At 43.1% G+C, this 22,006-nt stretch overlaps 1 protein-coding gene across 1 annotated transcript in view; it reads right to left on the bottom strand.

The window, feature by feature from the left end:
- The window catches only part of tcn2 (transcobalamin II), a 68,616-nt gene extending 59,047 nt beyond the window's left edge, over positions 1 to 9,569 (bottom strand). Inside the window, exons 1-2 of the mRNA XM_069933428.1 lie at positions 9,490 to 9,569; positions 333 to 513 (exon numbers count right to left, since the gene is read on the bottom strand). Coding sequence (XP_069789529.1) covers positions 333 to 513; positions 9,490 to 9,547 — 239 coding nt within the window. The 5' untranslated portion in view covers positions 9,548 to 9,569. The remainder of the gene's footprint in view (positions 1 to 332; positions 514 to 9,489) is intronic.
- Between the last annotated feature and the right edge of the window lie 12,437 nt (positions 9,570 to 22,006).

The following is a 22,006-nucleotide window of genomic DNA, read 5'->3' as shown; positions in this document are numbered from 1 at the left end:
TTTAAGGGGAAAATTGGGAATTTCTTCACACAGAGAGTGGTGGGAGATTAGTACAAGCTGCCAGATGAAGTGCTGAATGTGGGCTCAATTTTAACATTGAATCAACACGGAGCAGATACATAGGTGGGAGGGGTATGGATTGGGTGCAGGTTCATGGGACTAGGCAAAATAATAGTTTGGCACAGACTAGAAGGGCCAAAAGGCCTGTTTCTGTGCTGTAACATTTGATGGCTCTCTGGTTTTTATGCGAAAACAGGTTAAAGGGACTGGGGTTAGTGTTTTGGAGAGCAGGAGCAGTCTGGCCGGTGTCGTAAAGATGGAGGGATGATTACCTGGACAGCTTTCTCCGGAGATCGATCTTCAGCCGATGAAGATAACTCAGCTCATCGTGGAAGCTGTGGTGCTCCGACAGTCGCAAGGCAATGTGGACGCTGGGATTGGCTGGCAACGTGGTGGATCTCAGGAGACGGGAGTTCAAAGATATAATGGCCTTCTCATGATTGGCTTCCAGATCTGACACAGAAAAAGCAAGCATCACTTCACTGCTCCCATTCTGACAATGCCCTCCCAGCACAGAGCCCTTGTTTCCAGGGTAGGAAAGTTTCCTCTCATTGTACTCAATTAGTGTTAATGAGAGGAGAGCAAGTACTCCAACTTTAAAGGGAGGAACTCAGTGGATCAGACATTATCCATGCGGAGAAATAGTCAGTCAACATTTTGGGCCAGGTTCCCTTATCAAGACTTGAGGGAAGGGGGTAATATTGTGTAGAAAAAGAAGAAGATGGGGGTGGTGATCACTGTTGTTGACTAAATGGACCAGTGCCGTCAGGCACCATAAATCACCAAAAAAAGAGGCTTGCCAGCAGCTATTCCTCATGAGGAGTTTGAGGAGATTTGGAATGTCACCAAATACACTTGCAAATGACCTACAGGACACCAGTCTGCACACTATCGAGGCCATCGACAGAAGGGTGTGCCTCAAGAAAGCAGCCTTTATCCTTGAGGGTCCTTACCTCCCAGGCCATCCCCTCTTCTCACTGCTACCATCAGGAAGTAGGTACAGGAGCCTGAAGATAAACACCCAGCGGCTTAAAGGCAGCTTCTTCCCCTCCACCAGCAGATTTCTGAATGGCAATGAACCACTGACACTACCTCACTTTCTCTTGAACTATTTTAAAAAAATAAATGTAATTTACAGCAATATTTACTACTGTGATGCTGCGGCATCCTGACGTGTTCATGACAATAAATTCTGATTCTGAGAATGTCACTGGGAGAGCAGCAGACAAGTTGATCCAAGAGGATGCAGGCTTCAGCCATGGATGGAACTCCAAGCTGCAAGAAGGAGCTCCAGAGAGCAGCCTTCACATGCAAGCCAGTTCTTTGGAATTCTGAGCCTGCACTGATCAATTAACTTTTCCTCATTTGTGTCCAGCTTGAAAGGCATCTATTCATCTCGCACAAGCAAGGTGAACTTGTTAAAACCCATGTCAACTTTCTCCAGTCGCATGCCCCATGAACTGATTTTGATGGTGCAGGTTGTACCTCTTTAACCTGGCGATGTTGGGACCTGGCCATTGCCTGATCATTGAAAATGGTGGAAAACAGAAATTGACCCCTAAGGGAACCACCCCCATGGATCATGATGACATTGGGGTGGGCTAACATACAAGAAATTAACAGGACTGTATCATCAAAACACTCGGCTGCAGTGTAAAAAGATTTTGGTGCATTACCACTGCCCTGGTGGAAAATCGACAAATTACTGGCGGCAGATTCAAACCGTGCCAAACCATGGGGTGCGGATTAGAGAGGTACAACCTGTAATAAATCAGTGAGCAGTCAATATATATATTTTTTAAATTTCAATTTGGACATGCCGCACGGTTACAGGCCCTTCTGGCCCTCAAGCCTGTGCCACCCGGGGGAAAGTCACATGATGGAATAGTGGCTGGTCGAGTAGAACCAGTCCTCTCCAGAGAAAAGAAAAGTATGAAAAAACAGAGCTCAATAAACATAAAATACAGGAAGAGAAAGATAAAGTTACAAAGAGACAGAAGATGGTACCTAAAAGAGAAAAAGTAAGAATAACAGAGAAAAGAAGGAAAATCAGTGGAGAAGAAAGAAGGCGGCCTTACCTGCACGTCGGAGCAGAGAGCCACCGTGGAGAGGAGCGGCTGATCTCCGATGTTGGTGAGTCCCCAGAGGAGCAGTGTCCTCCTGACCGGCAGACTTCAAAAATGACTCTCAGAGCCAAGAAGAGGTGCGCAGTGCGCAAGTAAAAGAAAAAGTTAACGCCGGTGGGAGGGAGACTCAGCTGAGGAGCAGCCAGTTGCGGAGTGGCCAGCTGAGAGACACCCAGTATCTGGGCGTTCAGCTGGGGAAAGTAAGAAAGAAAGAAGAAGAGTGGTGAGAAAGAAAATGAAGGGCTGGAAGAGGGTGAGTGGCAATGGAGCGACCAGCAGGGGGCCCAGCAGCAGGTCGGCCTGCAGCAGGGGGCCCAGCAGCGGGTCGGCCTGCAGCAGGGGGCCCCAACAGCAGGAGGCACAGCAGCTGGAGGCCCCTCAAGAATATAGAAGCAGCTCATCAGAGAAGGATGAAGATACACAGATACAGAGAAGAGAAGAAGATGACACAGACATAGATACAGACACAGAAGAGGAGGAGGAAGAAGACCAAGAATTTCAAAGGAAAGTAGGTAAAATAGAAGGCCAAAATTTAGATAAAGCCTTTTTTGAAGAACAAATGAGGTAATTAAAAGAATGGCTATCATTAGAATTTAATTTAATCAAAAGAAAAATGAAAAAAGCTGAAGACAGAATGCAAAGCTTAGAGTTAATGTGGAGGAACGAGAAGCTGCTGTAGAAATGGATATAAATGATTTAAGAGGGAAGTTGGAAGAGAGCGAAAAAAAATTAAAGAGACAAGATTTATTGTCACAAAAAATTCTTCTTTTTCTTCTTTCTTTGGCTTGGCTTCGCGGACGAAGATTTATGGAGGGGTAATGTCCACGTCAGCTGCAGGCTCGTTTGTGGCTGACAAGTCCAATGCAGGACAGGCAGACACGGTTGCAAGGGAAAATTGGTTGGTTGGGGTTGGGTGTTGGGTTTTTCCTCCTTTGTCTTTTGTCAGTGAGGTGGGCTCTGCGGTCTTCTTCAAAGGAGGTTGCTGCCCGCCGAACTGTGAGGCGCCAAGATGCACGGTTTGAGGCAATATCAGCCCACTGGCGGTGGTCAATGTGGCAGGCACCAAGAGATTTCTTTAGGCAGTCCTTGTACCTCTTCTTTGGTGCACCTCTGTCACGGTGGCCAAAAAGCAAAGAAGGGTCAGATAGGAAGGAATTTATAAAAGGATGGATCCCGAAGGTGCTGGGAATGACAGATTCACATGAAGAAATAGAAATCGAAAGGGCGCATAGAACACTAGTACCGAAACTGCCACCACATCAAAAACCGAGATCCATATTGGTAAAACTTCTAAGATATACGACAAGAGAAAACATAATGGAACAGGCAAGAAAGAAGGTTAGAGAAGACTATAAGCCGTTGGAATATAAGGGACAAAAAATATTTTTTTACCCAGACATAAGCTTTGAACTTTTAAAGAAGATGAAGGAATTCAACATGGCGAAAACAATTTTATGGAAGAAAGGTTATAACTTTATATTAAGACATCCAGCAGTACTCAAAGTATTTATTCCTGGGGAATGGAATAGACTGTTCTCGGACCCAAAGAAAGCCCAAGAATTTGCTGAACATTTACAGGACAGGAGAAGAAAGGAGGAGGAGTGACAAGAAGGAAGACCGGCAAGAAAATATACAAAAATATGTAAAAATATAAAGTAAAGATAATGTATATATAAAGATTTAAAGATGGATAAGAGAAGGGGAAGAAGGGGAAAAAAAGAGAGAGCTTTGTAATATGTAGAGGAAAATAGTGTTCTCTGGGGGGGCTGGGAGTGGGAGAATAATGGTCACTGTGAAATTGGTTGACGCTTGCGAATAAGTTCGCAAATCAAATGGAAAGGGGAGTTGTGGTTGCCGTAAAGGGACAAAGGCAATCCAAGGAGGGGAGGTTCATTTGGGGTTAAAGGGTTATTGCTTGTGGGGATTGTTGGGGTATTTCATGTCTTAAGTGCGTTGTCATATATTGAGATTAAAAAGGAAAACTTAAAAAACAGTAATGGGGAAAAAAGGGGGATGGAGGTGGTGAAGAGGCAGAAAAGAAGTGAAAATAAAGATATAAGATGGCCACGTTGGACTATATGACTATAAACATTAACAAAATATACAACCAAGTTTAAGTGTATCCCACTGGGGAAAAAAAAAATCACATATAATTTAAAAGACAAAGTTACAATGTTTGAAAAAACCTGGGAACCATATATGGAACATAACAGAAAGAGCAGCCCTCAGACCACCACCACTTAAAATGATAAACACGATCAGATTTAATGTGACTAAGTAGATGATATGACTTTTTTGTTTGTATTCCTTTTGTATAAAGATATTGTTTTATTATATTTTATATGTTCAATATTTACTGTTTTTGGAAGGGGTGGGAAGGGGGAAAGGAGGGATAGGGGGAAAAAAGAGAGAAAATGTCACTGTGAATATTTAAAGAGATGCATCTGTAAATATATTGGTTGATATGGTTCATAGTGCGAAAAATAAAGAATTACCAAAAAAAAAACCTGTGCCACGCAATTACACCCAACTTAACCCCCATACATTTTTAAAGGATGGGAGGAATTCGGAAACCCACACAGGCATGGGGAGAACATACATACTCCTCACAGGCAGCACCAGATCCAAACTCCGGTCACTAGTGCTGTAATGGGGCTGCACTAACTGTGTCGCCCTCAGTTCCTCAAACTCTATTTATGTCTCACTTTTCCTTATTACATATCATACAGCCCAGAGGCTCTATCCTGGCTCTCAATGCCTTCCCATTCCCCCATTCACTTTCTTGTCACCAATTCTATGCTTATCTCACTATAAACCAGCACAAGAGTTGGTGATGCATCAGCATGTGGAGAGAGGGGAATCAAGGTAGTGGACACAGCCCAGGACATCACAGGCAAAACTCCCCTCATCTACAGGGAACACTGCCAGTAAAGGGCAGCAGCAATCATCAGAGCCACACTTCCCAGCACACGCTCTGTTCTCACTGCTGCCATCAGAAGAGAGGTGTAGGTGCCACGAGACTCTCACCACCAGGTTCAGGAACAGCTGCTACCCCTCCACCATCAGACTCCTCAACAACAAACTGAATATCGAGTTTTTAATGAAACCCGCTTGATCTACATGAATTAAAACTGGTAAATATTTAGGCCAGAACCTTGGCAACAATTTTATAATCTACATTCAATAAAGAAATAGGCCTATAAAATCTTGCTTTTAATGGATCCCTATCCTTCTTAAGAAAAACTGTAATAATTGCTTGAGAAAAGGAATCTGGAAAAGAACCAATCTCCGCCGCCTGATTCAATACATCTATCAATAAAGGAATTAATAAATCCTGAAATTCTTTATAAAATTCAGAAGTAAAACCATCATCTCCTGGAGACTTCCCACTAGGCATAGTTTGAAGTGCTTCCATCACTTCTTTAACAGTAAAAGAAGCATCTAGATCCTTAATATCCGTATCCTTCAAAGAAGGTAAGACTAAAATCAGACAAAAAATTATTAATTTTAGCTTAATCTTCTAATACTTCAGAAGTATACTCTTTCTTTCTTCTTTCTTTCTCTTTGGCTTGGCTTCGCGGACGAAGATTTATGGAGGGGGTAAAAAGTCCACGTCAGCTGCAGGCTCGTTTGTGGCTGACCAGTCCGATGCGGGACAGGCAGACACGATTGCAGCGGTTGCAAGGGAAAATTGGTTGGTTGGGGTTGGGTGTTGGGTTTTTCCTCCTTTGCCTTTTGTCAGTGAGGTGGGCTCTGCGGTCTTCTTCAAAGGAGGCTGCTGCCCGCCAAACTGTGAGGCGCCAAGATGCACGGTTTGAGGCGTTATCAGCCCACTGGCGGTGGTCAATGTGGCAGGCACCAAGAGATTTCTTTAGGCAGTCGTATACAATTTTTCATAAAATGTACGAAACTCATCATTAATTTCCTGAGGTTTACATGTAATCATTGAATCATGTCTAATAGCATTTATTGTTCTAGAAGCTTGCTCCGTTTTTAACTGCCAAGCTAAAACTTTACGAGTTCTCTCACCCAACTCATAATATTGCTATTTAGTTCTCTGTAATAATTTCTCAAACTTAAGTAGGTAACAAATTATATCGTAATTTAATATTAACTAAATGTGCTTTCTTAACTTCCGTAGAATTTCGTTGTAAATCAGTTTCCAAAATCTCTATCTCCTTCTCCAATTTACTAATCTCAGCCATATGAGGTTTCTTAATTTTAGCAGTATAACTAATAATTTGTCCACGTAAGTAAGCTTTTAAAGCATCCCATTAAAAAAAGAGCTGTATTTGATCCCTTATAAATTTACTAAATTCAGGATTTTTTTAAACATTCCAACGATAAACATTCTCAATTCTCTCCAAACCTGTACATGTAATTAATAATAAAGAATGATCAGACAAAATCCTACTCTTATATCCAGCCTTCAATACCCGGCCTTGTAATTGTGCTGATACAGAAAATAAATCTATTCTAGAATAAGAATCATGATGGAATGAATAAAATGAAAAATCTTTCTCCTTAGGATTTAGCTTTCTCCATATATCTACCAAATTCATATCTTTCATTAACACCATTAACTGTTCAGCCATTTTGGTTCTAATTACCGATTTTGGAGATTTATCTAATAATGAATCTAAGCAACAATTAAAATCACCCCCTACCATAATTTTATCATATGCCTGAATTAAATTAAAAAAAGACTCCAACATAAATTGCTCATCATCTATATTAGGAGATTAAACATTCATTAAAGTCCAAGATTCAGAAAAAAATTTATAATTAACAATCAAGAGCCTACCAGCTGACTCAATAACTGAGTCCAATTTAAAAGATAACTTTTTATTAAAATACCAACTCCTCTTGCTTTAGAATTAAAAGAAGATGCTGTAACTTGTCCAACCCAATCTCTTTTTAATTTTTGATGTTCCTTTTTAGTCAAATATGTCTCTTGCAAAAAGAGGGGGGTAATACTACTATTTTTTTTTGAGAGTTTTTGTTATGGGGTTCAGAACCTCACTGGGAATCTGTCCTGGCAGCTGACAGGAGCCGTGGGACATCTGTTGCAGACCAGTTTACCATGAGCTGACCAGGCTGGGGTCACGGGTCTGCAGTAGAGCTTGGTTCTTACGAATTCCTTTTTTAAACGATGACCCATTCTCTTACACTTTCTCGCAATGTTTACACGCTTTAACTTAATTTTCACGAGCTGACTGAGTTTCAATTTCTGTTGCAGATTAGTTTTCAGTTTAATGCGCATTGCCCACCTCGTGAAAAATTGAATCAATTTAAATCGTTCACTCGTACGAAAGAAGGTAAGGTCTTAAAAAAGAACACACAAAAATCACAGCGGCAACCTCGTGCTACAAACAGCAAATGGCGGGTATTTCCGATGTAACATCTATGGGATGGAAATGATCTGTCATGTATTTTTTGGCACAATAGTTGCAAACAATGACAATTTACAATGGCTTTCATTTATCTTGAAATCTGAGATTCAGTTATCTGTTCCTTAAAACCCATGGGTAAAAACGCAGTGCTTCTCTCTGGTGAGGCACCCAGAAAAACCGTGTAGGTAGATGGTGCGTGATCCCCAGGTGCATTGAGAGAACAACACATGACACGCTTTAATAGTATGTGTGGAACACACAGTACTTCTACTTGAGAGGTTGGGACCATCCCAAGGACGTTGGTGAGAGCCACCCAGGAGGCAGGAAGCTGCTGTTTTTACTGATTAAACCACCAATGTATTAAATGCATTTATTCTCAGTGATTATTTATGATTAAAAAAAACAAGTGCCGAATCATGGAGGGGTAAAATCAGCTTGTCTGCAGACAAATCCCTGGGGTGCGCCACAGCAGAGCAGGCAGACTCGCCCAACTGCTCCCTCCCTCCACACATCTTCGTTCGGTTTAAGGCCACGGCCGCCGTCCCCTCCATAATGATACTGCAGGAAAAGGGTTCATGGGTGGAGAGGCAAGGCACTCTCAACTAAGACTGGGCACGTTTGCTCTTGATGGATTAACCTGAGGGCGTGCCCAGGGTTTAACGCTAGAGGGGCTGGCCCAGAAGTGGGGAAACATTCCCCTTCCTTTGCTAAAATAATGCTTAAAAGCCGAGGTTAATGAGCTGCAGTTGTTTGTGAGGAGGCCGCTCTCCTGCAGTTAAGACAAGGGATATCCTGGTTAAGTGCCGAACTCCAGCCCCAGCATCCAGTGGGGGGGGGTCACAGGCTGAGGACGTCATCAGAAATTCCCCTTTCAAGCCAGTTTCAGCACTCATCCATTTAGGCAGGAGGTGATGCAACTTTGCTCCATCTCTGACGGTAGGTCCCTTGGTGAAGGGAACACGGAGGGAAAAGGGCACGCGGATCCACCTTTCCTGCATTCATGCAGGTAAGTGAAGTGAATAAAAGCCAGAGATAAACTGCCTCGAAGGGGCTTACCATGTAATTGGTTCTCCTGGGTCACACCTGGACTGGCTCCTAAACACAACAGTGGTCCTCACAGGTCATGTGGGCACACCTGAGGCAGCCCCTTTAGCTGGCTGCAGCATAAAGCCCACTATGTAGAGCAGATCACTCTCTTGTTCTTAGAGACCATCTCCAAGCTCCAATTCAGGGTGTGGGCCACAGGTGACGCTGGAAGATTAACTGTGAGGGTTCCGATCGGGGTTGTGAGCCATGGGTGACACTGGAGACTAGTTGCGTGATGTATGCCAGTACAGAGCAATTGCTCAGTAGCCCAGGAGAGACCCCTGCGTTTCACTCATTGTAGTTGTAATTAGACCAGTGCTTCTCTATGGATTAGTGTATCGTGCTTGCGTATTGTCGTGTGGTGGCAGGTACTGTTGCATAAACTGAGCGTAATATCAGGAGTTGTGACCATCTTTGACTGACTAGTGGCCCTTACGATTTGTGTGCTACTGTTGTGTACATTTCCCCGCTTGTAAATAAAGATCATTGTTTTGTATAATACATATCTAGGACTCGTTGCTCTTTGAACCCGTCAAAACCATTTTTCTCGTCACAGTAATCCAATACACAAAGGTGCTAGAGAAACTCAGCAGGTCACGCAACATCCACAGGAAGTAAAGGGTCACCAACGTTTTGGGACCTTCATCAGGAATTATACCTTAACGAAGGGCCCAGGGCTGAAACGTTGGTTCCCCTTTACTCCCCATGGATGCTGCGTGTCCCGCTGAGTTTCTCCAGCACCTTTGTGCATTGCATCAACAACACTGATGAGGATTGTTCCCCAAGGTTGAAATCCAAAGACTGGCCGTGGCCACTATACTTACCAGGGGCAAGGAGCAGAACACCCACACACAACATCAGCAGTAGCACTCCGGGTTGCATGATGCTCTTGGGGAATGCACTCTGTCTGGAAAGACAGAATAAAAATATTATTGCAAAGTGGCACAGATTTCCCATTGATGACGTGGAAATGGCACGAGAGGGCGTGCGTTCAAGGTGAGGGAAGGAATGTATAAAGGAGGTGAGCAGGGTCATTTCTGTTTCTGGAATAGACTGTCAGATGTAGTGTTGAAAGCAAATGCAGATGTTGATGTGGAAGAGATCCCAGATAAGCACGTGAATGCGGAAAGAACAGAGAGATAGACATCAATGTGCAAGCAGCAAAGTTTTAGTTTAAATTGGACATCATATTGACGCAGAAATGCAAGTTGATAGACTTGTTTTTTAAAAATAAAAATAAAAAAAATCGCAGTACAGTAGAAGCGAATTCTGGCCCAATGAAAATCGTGCTGCCCATTTCCACCCAAATTAATCCATAACCCCTGTACATTTACGAAGGGTGGGAGGAAACCAATGCAGACACAGGGAGAACGCACAGACATTGGCAGATTCAAACTCAGGTCACTGGCACAGAATGTTTCCTAACCTCTGCTTGGACCGGGCTGCATCTTCTTACAGAATGTTCTATAATATTGGTACAAATTTTAAAAATCCTATCAGATACAAATTAATGGTAATGATGCTCATTTATCATGACAGCAAGCCATGGATCAGAACCAGATGAGGCCCCTCATCTCTTCATGGCTATTCTGATCCTGATATCAACTCCGCATCCCACTCACCTCCCTGGCTTGTGAAGAATATAAAACAGGAGCAGGAATGTGCCAGTCAGTCCCTTGAGCTGTCCCAGGATTCAAAAGAGTGCTGAGGGCAAGGAGACTTCCAAAGGCTCCTTGTTGCTGAAGGCTTCCTCATCATGCCAGAGGTTTGGATCTGGCCTCCGGCTGCCAGTGGTTTGAACTGGAGTCAGTGTGGCCGCAAGAAGGCCGTAGGCGAATCCATGGATACTCTCTTTTCCTGCTCTTTCCCTAACAGTAAGGGGCGCTGGACAATGCTAATGCCAAATCTTTGTCTGCCTTATGGCAGATCAAAGGCAATTTTGTGTTCAATGCCCTCCATAATGTTTGGGACATACACTTTTTTCCTTTATTTGCCCCTGTGCTCCACAGTTTGAAATTTATAATCAAACAATTCACATATAATTAAAGTGCACATCCAGATTTTAATCAAGATTAGTTTGACCATGTAAAAATTACAGTGCTTTTTACACATAGTCCCCTCATTCCAGTGCACCATAATGTTTGGGACATTTGTCTTCACAGGCGGTTGTGAGAACTCAGGTATATTTAATTACTTCATTGGTGCAGGTATAAGAGAGCTAGGCTTGGATCAAAGCTTTTGATCACCTTTGTAGTCTGTAGTTGCCATTTTTCAACATGAGGAACAGAGTTGTACCAATAAAAGTCAAAGAAGCAATTATGGGGCTGAAAAACAAGAATAAAACAGTAAGAGACATCGACCAAACCTTAGGATTACCAAAATCAACAGTTTGGAACATCATTAAGAAGAAAGAGTGTACTGGTGAGCTCAGTAATCTCGAAGGTACTGGCATTACAGAGAAGAGTCATTGACACAGCTCTGGTCTCATGTAGAAAAATAGTAACTACAGACTTCAAAGGTGATCAAAAACTTCACAGCAAGCCAAGCTCTCTTATACCTGCAACAATTAAGAATACCCGAGTTCTCACAAACATCTGTGAAGCTAAATGTCCCAAACTTTATGGCATCTTGAAATGGGGGAACTATGTATAAAAAGTGCTGAAATTTCTACAAAGGAGTGGCCAACCCTTTAATTTTTAATTTAGACTTTCAGCATGGTAACAGGCCATTTCGGCCCACAAGTCCGTACCAGTGCTGTAGGTTAATTGGGCGGCATGGACTCATGGGCTGAAATGGCCTGTTACTGTGCTGTATGTCTAAATTAAAAGGTTGGCCACCCCTGTTATCAAACCAAAATTTATACAAATAACCTTGAATAAAATCTGGAATGTGCACTTTAATTACATGTGAATTGTTTGATTACAAATTTAAAACTGTGGAGCACGGGGGCAAATAAAGGAAAAATTGTGTCTTTATCCCAAACATTATGGAGGGGACTGCAATATTACAATTCTGTTTCATTACATGACAATAAATATGATCTGATATCTGAGCTGACTCTAACATTCAATAAGATTTTGGCTGATCCAATCTCACTCTTGACCACACTTTCCTCTCTTTCTTCCTTCTTGGCTCCTTCATAGTTTAAATGTCTGTATTTACTGTGAATGAATTCATTTCCTTAAATGCCAAAGGATCTCTGTACAAAGTGAGAGGAGGATAGTTTAGGAGAGACGTCAGGGATGTTTTTTTTAAACACAGAGAATAGAGGTGGTGAAGGAGGCTGGTACATTTAAAAACTCTTAGAAAGGTGCATGGATGCAAGAAAAATAGAGGGTTATGGGTGAGTGGTAGGGAAGGTTTAGATTGTTGAGTAGGTTTATATGGGTTGGCACAACATTGTGGGCTGAAATGCCTGTATTTTGCTGGAATGTTCTTGGAATCTGCCTCACATCTCCCTGGGGCAAGACAATTCCAAAGATTCAGGACTCTGTAAGACAAAATTCCTCCTTGCCTCTGTTTGAAATTATGGCCAATGGTTCTGGATATCCCCACCTTGGGAAGCATCCTCACAGCAGCCACCCGGACAATCCCCTTCAACCCCTTTTGAATTTCTGAAAGTCACCTTTCATTTGTCTGCACTCTGTCCGCTCTTGCTCATGTGAATGCTCTCTGAACTGCAAGTACATCTTTCCTCAAACACAGAGACCATTTTGGTCAGTATGGTTCATAGTGTGATAAATAAAATTTAAAAAAAAACACAGGGACCAAAGCTCTCTGCATTACTCTAGCTGCAGTCTTACCAGCTGCAATGGGGCACTGCTGCTTGTAGACTCTAGAACTCTTGCAATAAAAAGCCATCCATCCCAGAGCCAAGCTCATTCTATACATGAATTAGAAGTTGCTTTTCCACCCTTCCCTCCAGGGTAGAGAATCTCACATTTTCCCCACACTAAACTCCATTTGTCAACTTCTTGTCATTCACTCGATCTCTGGATCTCTTTGCACTCACTGGATCCCTTTGCACTCACTCTCTTCATCCTCACAACCTGCACAGCCACGTCACCTTGTATCACAACACACTTCACCCAGTCTCCCTTTTTTTAAAGTGATCGATGTTGATGGCAATGAATTGAGGCCACTGCAAAAGATCTCTGTGGCACCCCATGGGTTACTGATTGCCAGTAAAAAAAACAACCAAAGTTTCCAGCAAATGATTAACCATCCCACTCTAATTCTGCCCATTAACTTTTTTTTCTGGCTCTGCCCACCCCCCCCCCTCCCCCACCCCTTCTCAGGGACTCTTCTCAAAGATTATGGATCCCCTTCCCTGGGAAGCAGTCAAGTTTTGGTATCTTCCGTATTTCTCTCCTACACACTACACAAAAAAAAACATTTAAAATTATTATGCTATGTAAAGTAAAAATAAAACAAAGAGCTGTGGCCCCCGGAGCCCCCATTGAGAATGACTGCATTATAGAATTTAAAAATACTGGATCACTGGGGATTCTTTTGGTTCATTTTGTTTTTGTGCTAAATCACTCTTGAACTAGTTTGGTAAAATTGAGTGCATGAAAAGACTGCATGACTCAAATTCTCTGAAAAAACTAACAGGAGTGGTGCCAATTCATTGTTATTTTCTCCTCTTTCCCACACCTAAATGGTGGCTTCTCCTTTACACAGCTCTTCCATGGTTATTCTCTCCAAAATGGGCTCTGGTGAGGGAATCCAAAATTGGATTAAACTGCTCCACACGGATATCCGTAGCGCAGTCCAAATCAATGAATGGGTGGGGAACAGATAGCTTCCCCATTGAGTCTGCAGACTGGAGCAGATCTTCTAGGTCATCTGGCGGAATGCCTCATCACCTGTGCTAACAAGCACAAGAACCTGGGCTGGCTGGCAGTGAGAGGAGTCTTCCCACTCAGATTCTTCCTGCATAACTAGAACGTCACCCAGCACACACTTTGTCCCCGAGATGCCTGCGGAGGAGCGGCGACTGTCGCCCAACTCTTTGCTGGATGCAGCTTTACAGAGAGTGCAAGGAGAAGGATGCAAGGGTCCTCGTCACAGTTCATCCCCAGCAGCAGCGTGACGGAAAACTCTTTGATCGACAGGCTGTTCCCCGGGACTCACACAGAGTCAGACATCCAGAACTGCTGGAAGATCATCAACTCAGTGAAAGACGCACTTTGGCCTGCCTGAAACCTGTTGGTCTTTCAGCACAAAGGGATGTCGGTGAGGGAATGGCGCATTCCAGGCTGCAGAAGTACATACAGAGAGAGGGATACACTGAGGCTTGTTTTGCCCAGCTCATTATAGTAAAATAGTTAATCTGCCACAAGTGCAAAATGACAGATTTTCCCAGGTTATTTGATGTTATTCAATATCAGTACTCAAAAACACTTAATTCACTTTTTAAAGAAAATATTCTTACACTAATGCTTAAAATATATTAGAGCCAGAACCACCAGGATGTGAAACAACTTCCTCCCAGCAGTGAGACAGCTAAACAATTTCTCAAACAAACTCTACTATTTATTCAACAACATTTATTTATTTTTAGATATGTATGTATGTCTTGCATATATATATATTTTGCCCGTATGTGTACTATGTCGGGATGTGTGTCTGCATGTTTTTACACCGAGGATCGTAGAACACTGTTTCATCGGGCTATACTTGTACAAACAGATGATAATAAACTTGAACTAGATTTAGACAGATACACGGAGGGCACGTTTTAGGGACATATGGCTAAACATAGGAAAATGGTTCAGGTTGGCATGGACAAGTTGGGCCAACAGATTCCTGTGCTATGTATCTCCTTGATTGTGACTAATTTAGACCATTCCCGTGGACCCAGTAAGTTTAAAGGGTTATCATACGAGGAACATTTAGTGGTTTTTGGCCTGTACTCATTGAAATTTTGGAGAATGAAGGGGATCTCACTGAAACATTTCAAATGTTGAAAGGCATGGCCAGACTAGATACAGAAAGGTTGTTTCCCATAATGGGAGAGTCTAGCACAAGAAGGCAAAACTTCAGGATTGAGGAGTGTCTGCTTAGAAAAGAGATGTGACCCTAAGTTGTAACTAATGGACAAATTTCTCCAGCAATCCCATCAACAAGATCTAGTGGACAAGGATGTCCACTATCTTCAGCACTCTTTACTTTGGCTATAGAATCATTAGCGGAAGTAATTTGGCGAGGTCCAGACATTAAGGGATTCAGGATTAACCAGGAGGAATACAAGATTAATTTAATTACATTTAATGTACTGTACTGATATATTTGACAGAACCAGTAACTTCATTACAGAAATTGTACTCAAAACTGGAAGATTATGGGAAAGTCTCGGGTTATTAAAATAAATTGGGATATAAGTGAAATTATGCCACTTACAGGTGGGGACTGTAGTCAATGTCAAAGAAATACTCAATTTAAGTGGCCATTAAATGGGATAAAATATTTAGGGATTAGAACAGATAATTTACAAAATGTATACAAACTGAGTTATCTCCCCTTGCTTAAAAAGGTTGAAGAGGATTTAAATAGGTGACTGGCTCTACCAATAACACTAGCTGATCGAGTCAATTGTGTAAAAATGAACATATTTCCAAGAGTACAATATCTCTTTCAGAGATGGCCCATACCATTATCTCAGAGGTTTTTTTCAGGATTTAATTAAATGTCAGACAATTTCTTTGGAAAGGTAAGATTACTAGAATCTCCATAGAAAAATTAACATGGAAATATGAGCTGGGAGGTTTACAACTCTCAAATTTTAACAATTATTATTGGGCAGCCTAGATGAAATGTCACCTTCCTATTCGAGGGAGAAGATTAGTCTTCATGGGTGAAAATAGAATTGCATAAAGTGAGACAGAGGATAGCAGAGGATTTTATATATAAATGACTCAAAATTAATATCTGGCGAGGAAGATTCCCCGTTGTTAAAACATATAATTAATATTTGGAGCAAAATAAATGATCAGATCAGGACTAAAGTTGGTGGTGGGGGGAGGGGGAAGATAACTCCAAAATCACCCCTGACTCAGAATAGGTTCATATCTTTAACAATGGATAACAAGGTTTTGGATACCTGGTCCCGGAAAGGGATCAGGTACATCGAGATCTGTTATGACCAAGGGCAACGCATGTCATTTGATCAGTTAAAAACTTAAGGATGGTATTGTTAATAATACATGAATCTACCAAAGTGCATTGATGCAGAGATTCTGATTTGAGAGGGAACCACAAAGAAATTCACTTCAGCAATAGATCTCCTACTTCAAACGGGAACCTCTAAACGGGGTACGCTAGTCAAGACAGAGATGGGAATCACACTTAAATATAAGAATTGGTTATCAAAGCTGGTCCAATTTATGTCGGGACAGTATGACAAACACAATAAATGTAAGTTACAGACTGGTACAATATAATTTTTTTGCACCAGTTATCTCACACCACAAAAATTAAATAAATTAAAATCAGAAATTTCTGATCAATGCTTTAGGTGCTGTGAGGAGATACAAACATTTTTGTTTTACATTCAACTTTTGGGTAGATCTGGGGAACTTCTTAAAGCAAATTACAGGAATTCAGTTTCTGCAGAACCCAGAACTATTTTTACTGGGGAATATTGATGGTGTAAGACCCAAAATGAAGTTGTCCCAATATCAAACAATATTTGTCAAGATCGCATTGGCAGTGGCCAGGAAATGTATAGCATGCAAACATACAACCAGATGTAAACACATACAGACAAATAATACATATGCAGGACAACTATTTTATCTATAAAGATAAATAAATATTGTTTTGTACAAATGTGAGTCTTGGATGGTTGATGTGAGCAGGTCCTCTGGTCGTTCAACATTCTCACTGCCTGCCAGAGGAAGCTGTTCCTCAGCCTGGTGGTGCTGGCTCTGATACTCCTGTATCTCTTCCCCGAAGGGTACAGCTGAAAGATGCTGTATGCGGGGTAGAAGGGGTCCTCAATAATTTTGCATACCCTCTTCAGACAATGATCCCGGTAGATTACATCAATGGGTTGGTGGGAGGGGGGGGCAGCAGGAAGAGAATCCAGTGGTCCTCTCTGCCACTCTTATGGTCTGTGGAATGATCTCCGATCCATTTCTCTGCAGCAACCATATCACACTGAAGCACCCAGCCAGGAAGCTCATTATAGAGCCCTTGCAGAAGGTTGACATAATGGTGGCTGATCACCTTGCCCGCTTCAGTCTTCTCAGGGAGTGCAGTCACTGTTGTACCTTCCTGACAAGTGAGGAGATGTTGAGTGTGCACGATAGGTCACTGGTTAAGTGAACTCCAAAGAACTTGTTGCTCTCCACTCTCTCCATTACAGAGTTATTGATGTGTTAGTAGAAGGTAGTTGTTCTTGGTCCTCCTGAATTCTACAATCATCTCCTTCGTCTTGTCCATGTTGAGACTCAGGTAGTTACTCTCGCGCCATTTCACGAGATTTTCCACCTCTTCTCTGTAGTGCGATTCATCGATGTTGCTGATGAGGCCGACGACTGTTGTGCCATCGACAAATTTGATGACACTGTCAGAGCTGGATCTGCCAATGCAGTCGTGGGATAGTAGTGTGAACAGGAGCAGGCTGAGCACACAGCCCTAAGGTGCGCCAGTGCTCAGTGTGACAGTGCTCGACGTTCTGCTACTGGCCCAGACAGACTGTGGTCTTTACATTAGAAAGTCCAGGATTCAGTTACAGAGAGGGTTGTTAAATTCCACCCAGAACAGCTTCTCCACCAGCCTTTGGGGAATGATTGTATTAAATGCCGAACGTCAATGAAGAACAGCCTGGCATATGAACCTCTGTGGCGAACTCTCACCCTGGCCCCTTTCATCCTTTCCCTCCTCCAATGACTTCTTAACCCTCCTCTTCCACCTTTGGATCGCTTCAACCCTCCTTCTCCTGATCTGCCCCATTCTCCTCCCTTCAAGACACTCGACCCCACTCCAACCCCTGCCTGATCTTTACCATTCCACAACCCCAAGACTCTCTGTCCTCAGTAGAGGACTCACCTTCATCCTTCCTTGCTCACATCTCAACATATACCACAAGTGCCCCGATACTGAACACTTCCTCTGTCAGATCCACCTCCATGGCTACTTCTTACACCATGATTCTTCAACACCCCCTCCATTTACAGGCCCCCTTCTCCCACCTTAAACCTCTTTCTCCTCCTGGACACCTCATTCTGGCCTTCTGCCCACTTTGGATCTTTATATTTTCAACTGCCACTGACACATCAACCACATCGACTTCACCACTCTCCTCACTCATTCCAATCTCACCCCCTCTGAACGCTCTGCTCTCCACACTAATCTCAACATTACCATCAAACCCACAGACAAAGGTGGCGGTGTTCTGGTCTGCTGAAGCCAGACGACAACTCTCAGGCACCTCCTCTTACTTACACCTCCAACAGCGTCCCACCAAAACTCATCAAACCATTGTAAGACACACTTTCTCAGAACCTCATCACTTCCAGTCATCTTCCTTCCACGGCTTTCAAACTTCTTGTTTCCCAACTCCGCACTCCCTGGTTCTACCTAATACCCAAGATCCACAAAGCAAAATTTTCCCACTAGACCCAGTCCCTCCCCACCTATACCACGACACTTCACATGTCCTCCATCACTTCAACAACTTCCAGTTCCCTGAACTCAACCACCTCTGTTCACCACAGACATCCAACCACTATACACCTCTCTCTCCCCAGACCAAAGGCCTCAAAGCTTCTTCCTCAACAACAGACCCAACCAGTCCCTCTCGATCACCACCCTCCACCAGCCAGCAGGATTTGACACCCTCAATAACTTCTCCTTCTACTTGACCCACTTTTTCCAAGTCAAAGGAAAAGCTGTACTAGTACCACCTGTACATGCCTTTTTGTTGGCTACGTGGAGCTATCTATGCTACAAGCAAGCCTCCTCAACCCTTCCTCTGCTACACTGACAACTACATTGGTGCTGCCTGATGCACCCATGATAAACTCATCGACTTCATCCACTTTGCTGCCAACTTTCACCCCAACATCAAATTCATTTGGTCCATTTCTAATAACACTTCCTTTTTTCTCGATCTCTCTAGCCCCTTTTATACTGTGAAGCCCCTAGACATGACCAGTCTTAGGAAGCTGGCTTGCGTGCTCACACAGAACCAAAAAAAAGCCAGTTCCATGAGTCAAATACACACCACCATTGACACTATCTACTGAGGTGGTTCGAAGATGGGTAAGTCTAGAACCCCGATTCTTTCACACAGCGTTCAAAAGGCAAATAAGACCCGGCTTCAAGCTCTGTGTAAGAGGGGCTTCTTTCTCCATCTCAGGTCATAAATTCTCAAAAGATATCTTCTGCAAACCTACCAACTCCCACAGCTACCTCAACAACACCTCTTCACACTGTGTCCCCTGTATGGATTCTATTCCTTTCTCACAATTCCTCCATCACAAATACTCCCAGGATAAGGTGTTGCATGCGAGATTATCCAAGATGCCATCCTCTTTCAAAAAGCGTTGCTTTTTACTCTACTATCATCAAATCAGCCCTCGTTCACAAATCATCCATTACTGCACTCCTGCCCTAGCCCCCTCCGCCCCCCCATGCGCAACAAGAACAGGATTCCCTGTCTTCCACTACCACCCCACAGCCTCTGCATCCAATATATCCTCCTCTGCTATTTCTGCCATCTATTACGTAATCCCGCCACTAGGCACATCTTCCCCTGTCCTCCTCGCTCCACCTTCCACAGGGACCACTCCCTCCAGGACTCCACTCCTCCCTCCCCACCTTGGTACTGCCATCTGTAACTGCAAGAAATGCTACACTCGCACCCCACCACAGTCCTTCCAAGTGAAACTGCAGGGGTCATTTACTGCATCCGGAGCCTTGTTGTGCCCTCCTCTACAACAGAGAGGCTGGGAATATGGGAGGAACGCAGACTGGGAGATCTCTTTGTTGAACATCTTTGCTCAGTTTGCTGCAATAGCATGGATTTCCCAGTGGCAATCCATTTCAATTCCCGCCTCATTCCCATACCAACCTGAGACCACCCGCAAATCTGAGGAACAACACATCATATTCCATCTGGGCTCCCTCCAACCAGATGGCATTAACGTCGACTGCACTGGTTTCCATTAGCCCCCTCCCACATCTGGTCCATTTCCCTACCTCTCAGTCTCCTTTCTTCCAGCTCTGCATTCACAGTCACCCCCTCCAATGATCAATTCTTCCCCCTTCTCCTATCCAATTGTGGCATTTTGCCAGTTGACCTGTTCCCCTCCCCTGCCCTTTCATTCCTCCTCCCCCCAGCCTTTTTATTCAGGCACCTGCCTGCTTTTTTGCTCATACCTTGTCGAAGAGCTCAGGCCAGAAATGTTAGTTATATATCTTTGCCTCCTATAGATGCTGAGCTCCTCCAGCATTTTTGTGTATTTACTAGAATCACATGTCTGCGAACTTTCTTGTTTCACTGCGCACAATTTCTCAACTGCAGACTCGCCAACATCTTGTATAGTTGTATCGTGACACCCTAGACTTGCACTTAAGACCATGAAAAATGAAGTGTTCCAAACACCTTCTCCACCATCTTGTCTACCATTGCCATCTCCTTCAGGGAACTCTGCACTTGTATTCCTTGGTCTCTGCTCTGCAGGACCCAGCAAATCTCTGTGCAAGTCCTGATCTGGTTTAACCGACCAGGGTGCAACATCTTGGACTTGTCCAAGTTATATTTCACCTGCTGTTCCCTGCTCCACTTTCCCTGTTCATCTAGATCCTGTGGTACCGTTATATAATCTTCTTTATTGTCCACTATACCACCAATTCTGATTTCATCCATAAATTTATTAACCATGCTAATCACATACTCTTCCAAATTATTAATGTTGACTAGTGGTTTTCAAACTTTTTCTTTAGCCTTAAGTAATCGCTAACCATAGATGCTCTGTGATTAGTAAGGGATTGCTTAAGGTGGTATGTGGGTGGAAAGAAAAGGTTTTAAATCCACTGTTTTCGTCGTACCTTATTGACTCGTTATGTGCACGGTTTCATAACTCCAAAGGAAATGGACCAATGGCAATTTTTCTCAAGCAAAATATTTCAGTAACAATTGGGTCTAGAGCAGTGATTCTCAACCTTCCCTTCCCACTCACATACCTCAAATTATCCCTTTCTAATCCCTGAGCACCTGTGGCACAGGGATTACTTAAGGTGTTTTGTGAATAGAAAGAAAAAGTTTGAAAACCACTGGTGTAAATGATGAACAACAGTGGACTCAACACCAACCCCTGTAGCACACTGGTCTCCAATCTGGAAAAACAACCCACCTGACCCACCTTCAGATTGCTAGGATCAATCCTAGATTGTATCTAATCAGCCAGCTCACCTTGGGTCCCATATGATCTCCCCTTCCCACCAGACTTGAGCATGGCAACAAAATGGATCACCCTGGCCTCATTAGTCTTGGTTGTCTCGTCAAATAATTTTAAAAAAATATGAAACTGTGAGACACGATTTCCTTGCATAATCGGAGTTAAAACACAATGCTGGAGAAACTCAGCAGATCAAATACATGTTTTATCTGACAAAAATAAAGATATATAACCAACGATTCTGGCTTGAGCCCTTCATCAAGGTACCTTGCCTTTCTAAATGCACACAAATCCCATCTCTCAGAATCCTCTCCAGTTACCTTCCCAATAGCCTTAATTTCCCTGAATTATCTTTGCAGTCTTTTATAATTAAAGATGCAACATTAGGAAACCCACCACCCCACCCCCTACCCCCCACCTTCTAGGATTATGCTGGGTCTTCAGCAGTTGAGTTACAGGGAAATATTAAACAGGTTAGGACTTTATTCCTTGGAATGTAGAAGAATGAGGAGAGATTTGATAAAAATTTACAAAATTATGAGAGGGGGGAGAGTAAATGTGAGAAGACTCCACTGAGATTAGGAGAGATAAATACAAGAGGACATGGCTTTAGGGTGAAAGGGGAAATTAGAGGGAACTTCTTCACTCAGAGAGTGGTGGGAGAGTCGAATGAGCTGCCATCTGACATGGTAAATCCGAGCTCGCTCTTAAGTTTTAAAAATAAATTGGATAGATACATGGATGCGAGAGGTCTTGAGGATTATGGAGTGGGTACAGGTCAGTGGGACAAACCCAATGATGTTTCAGCACAGACTAGAAGGGCCAAATGACCTGCTTTCTGTGCTGCAATGTTCTATGGTTCTAGTACCATAAAAAATAGTAGCAGGCCCATTGAGCCTGCTCCACAATTCAATGAGATCATGGCTGA

Source organism: Narcine bancroftii, chromosome 4 (genome assembly GCF_036971445.1).
Source record: "Narcine bancroftii isolate sNarBan1 chromosome 4, sNarBan1.hap1, whole genome shotgun sequence".
NCBI classification, from domain to species: domain Eukaryota; kingdom Metazoa; phylum Chordata; class Chondrichthyes; order Torpediniformes; family Narcinidae; genus Narcine; species Narcine bancroftii.
Note: the sequence above shows the minus strand (reverse complement) of the source record. Positions and strands in the feature narration are given on the sequence as shown.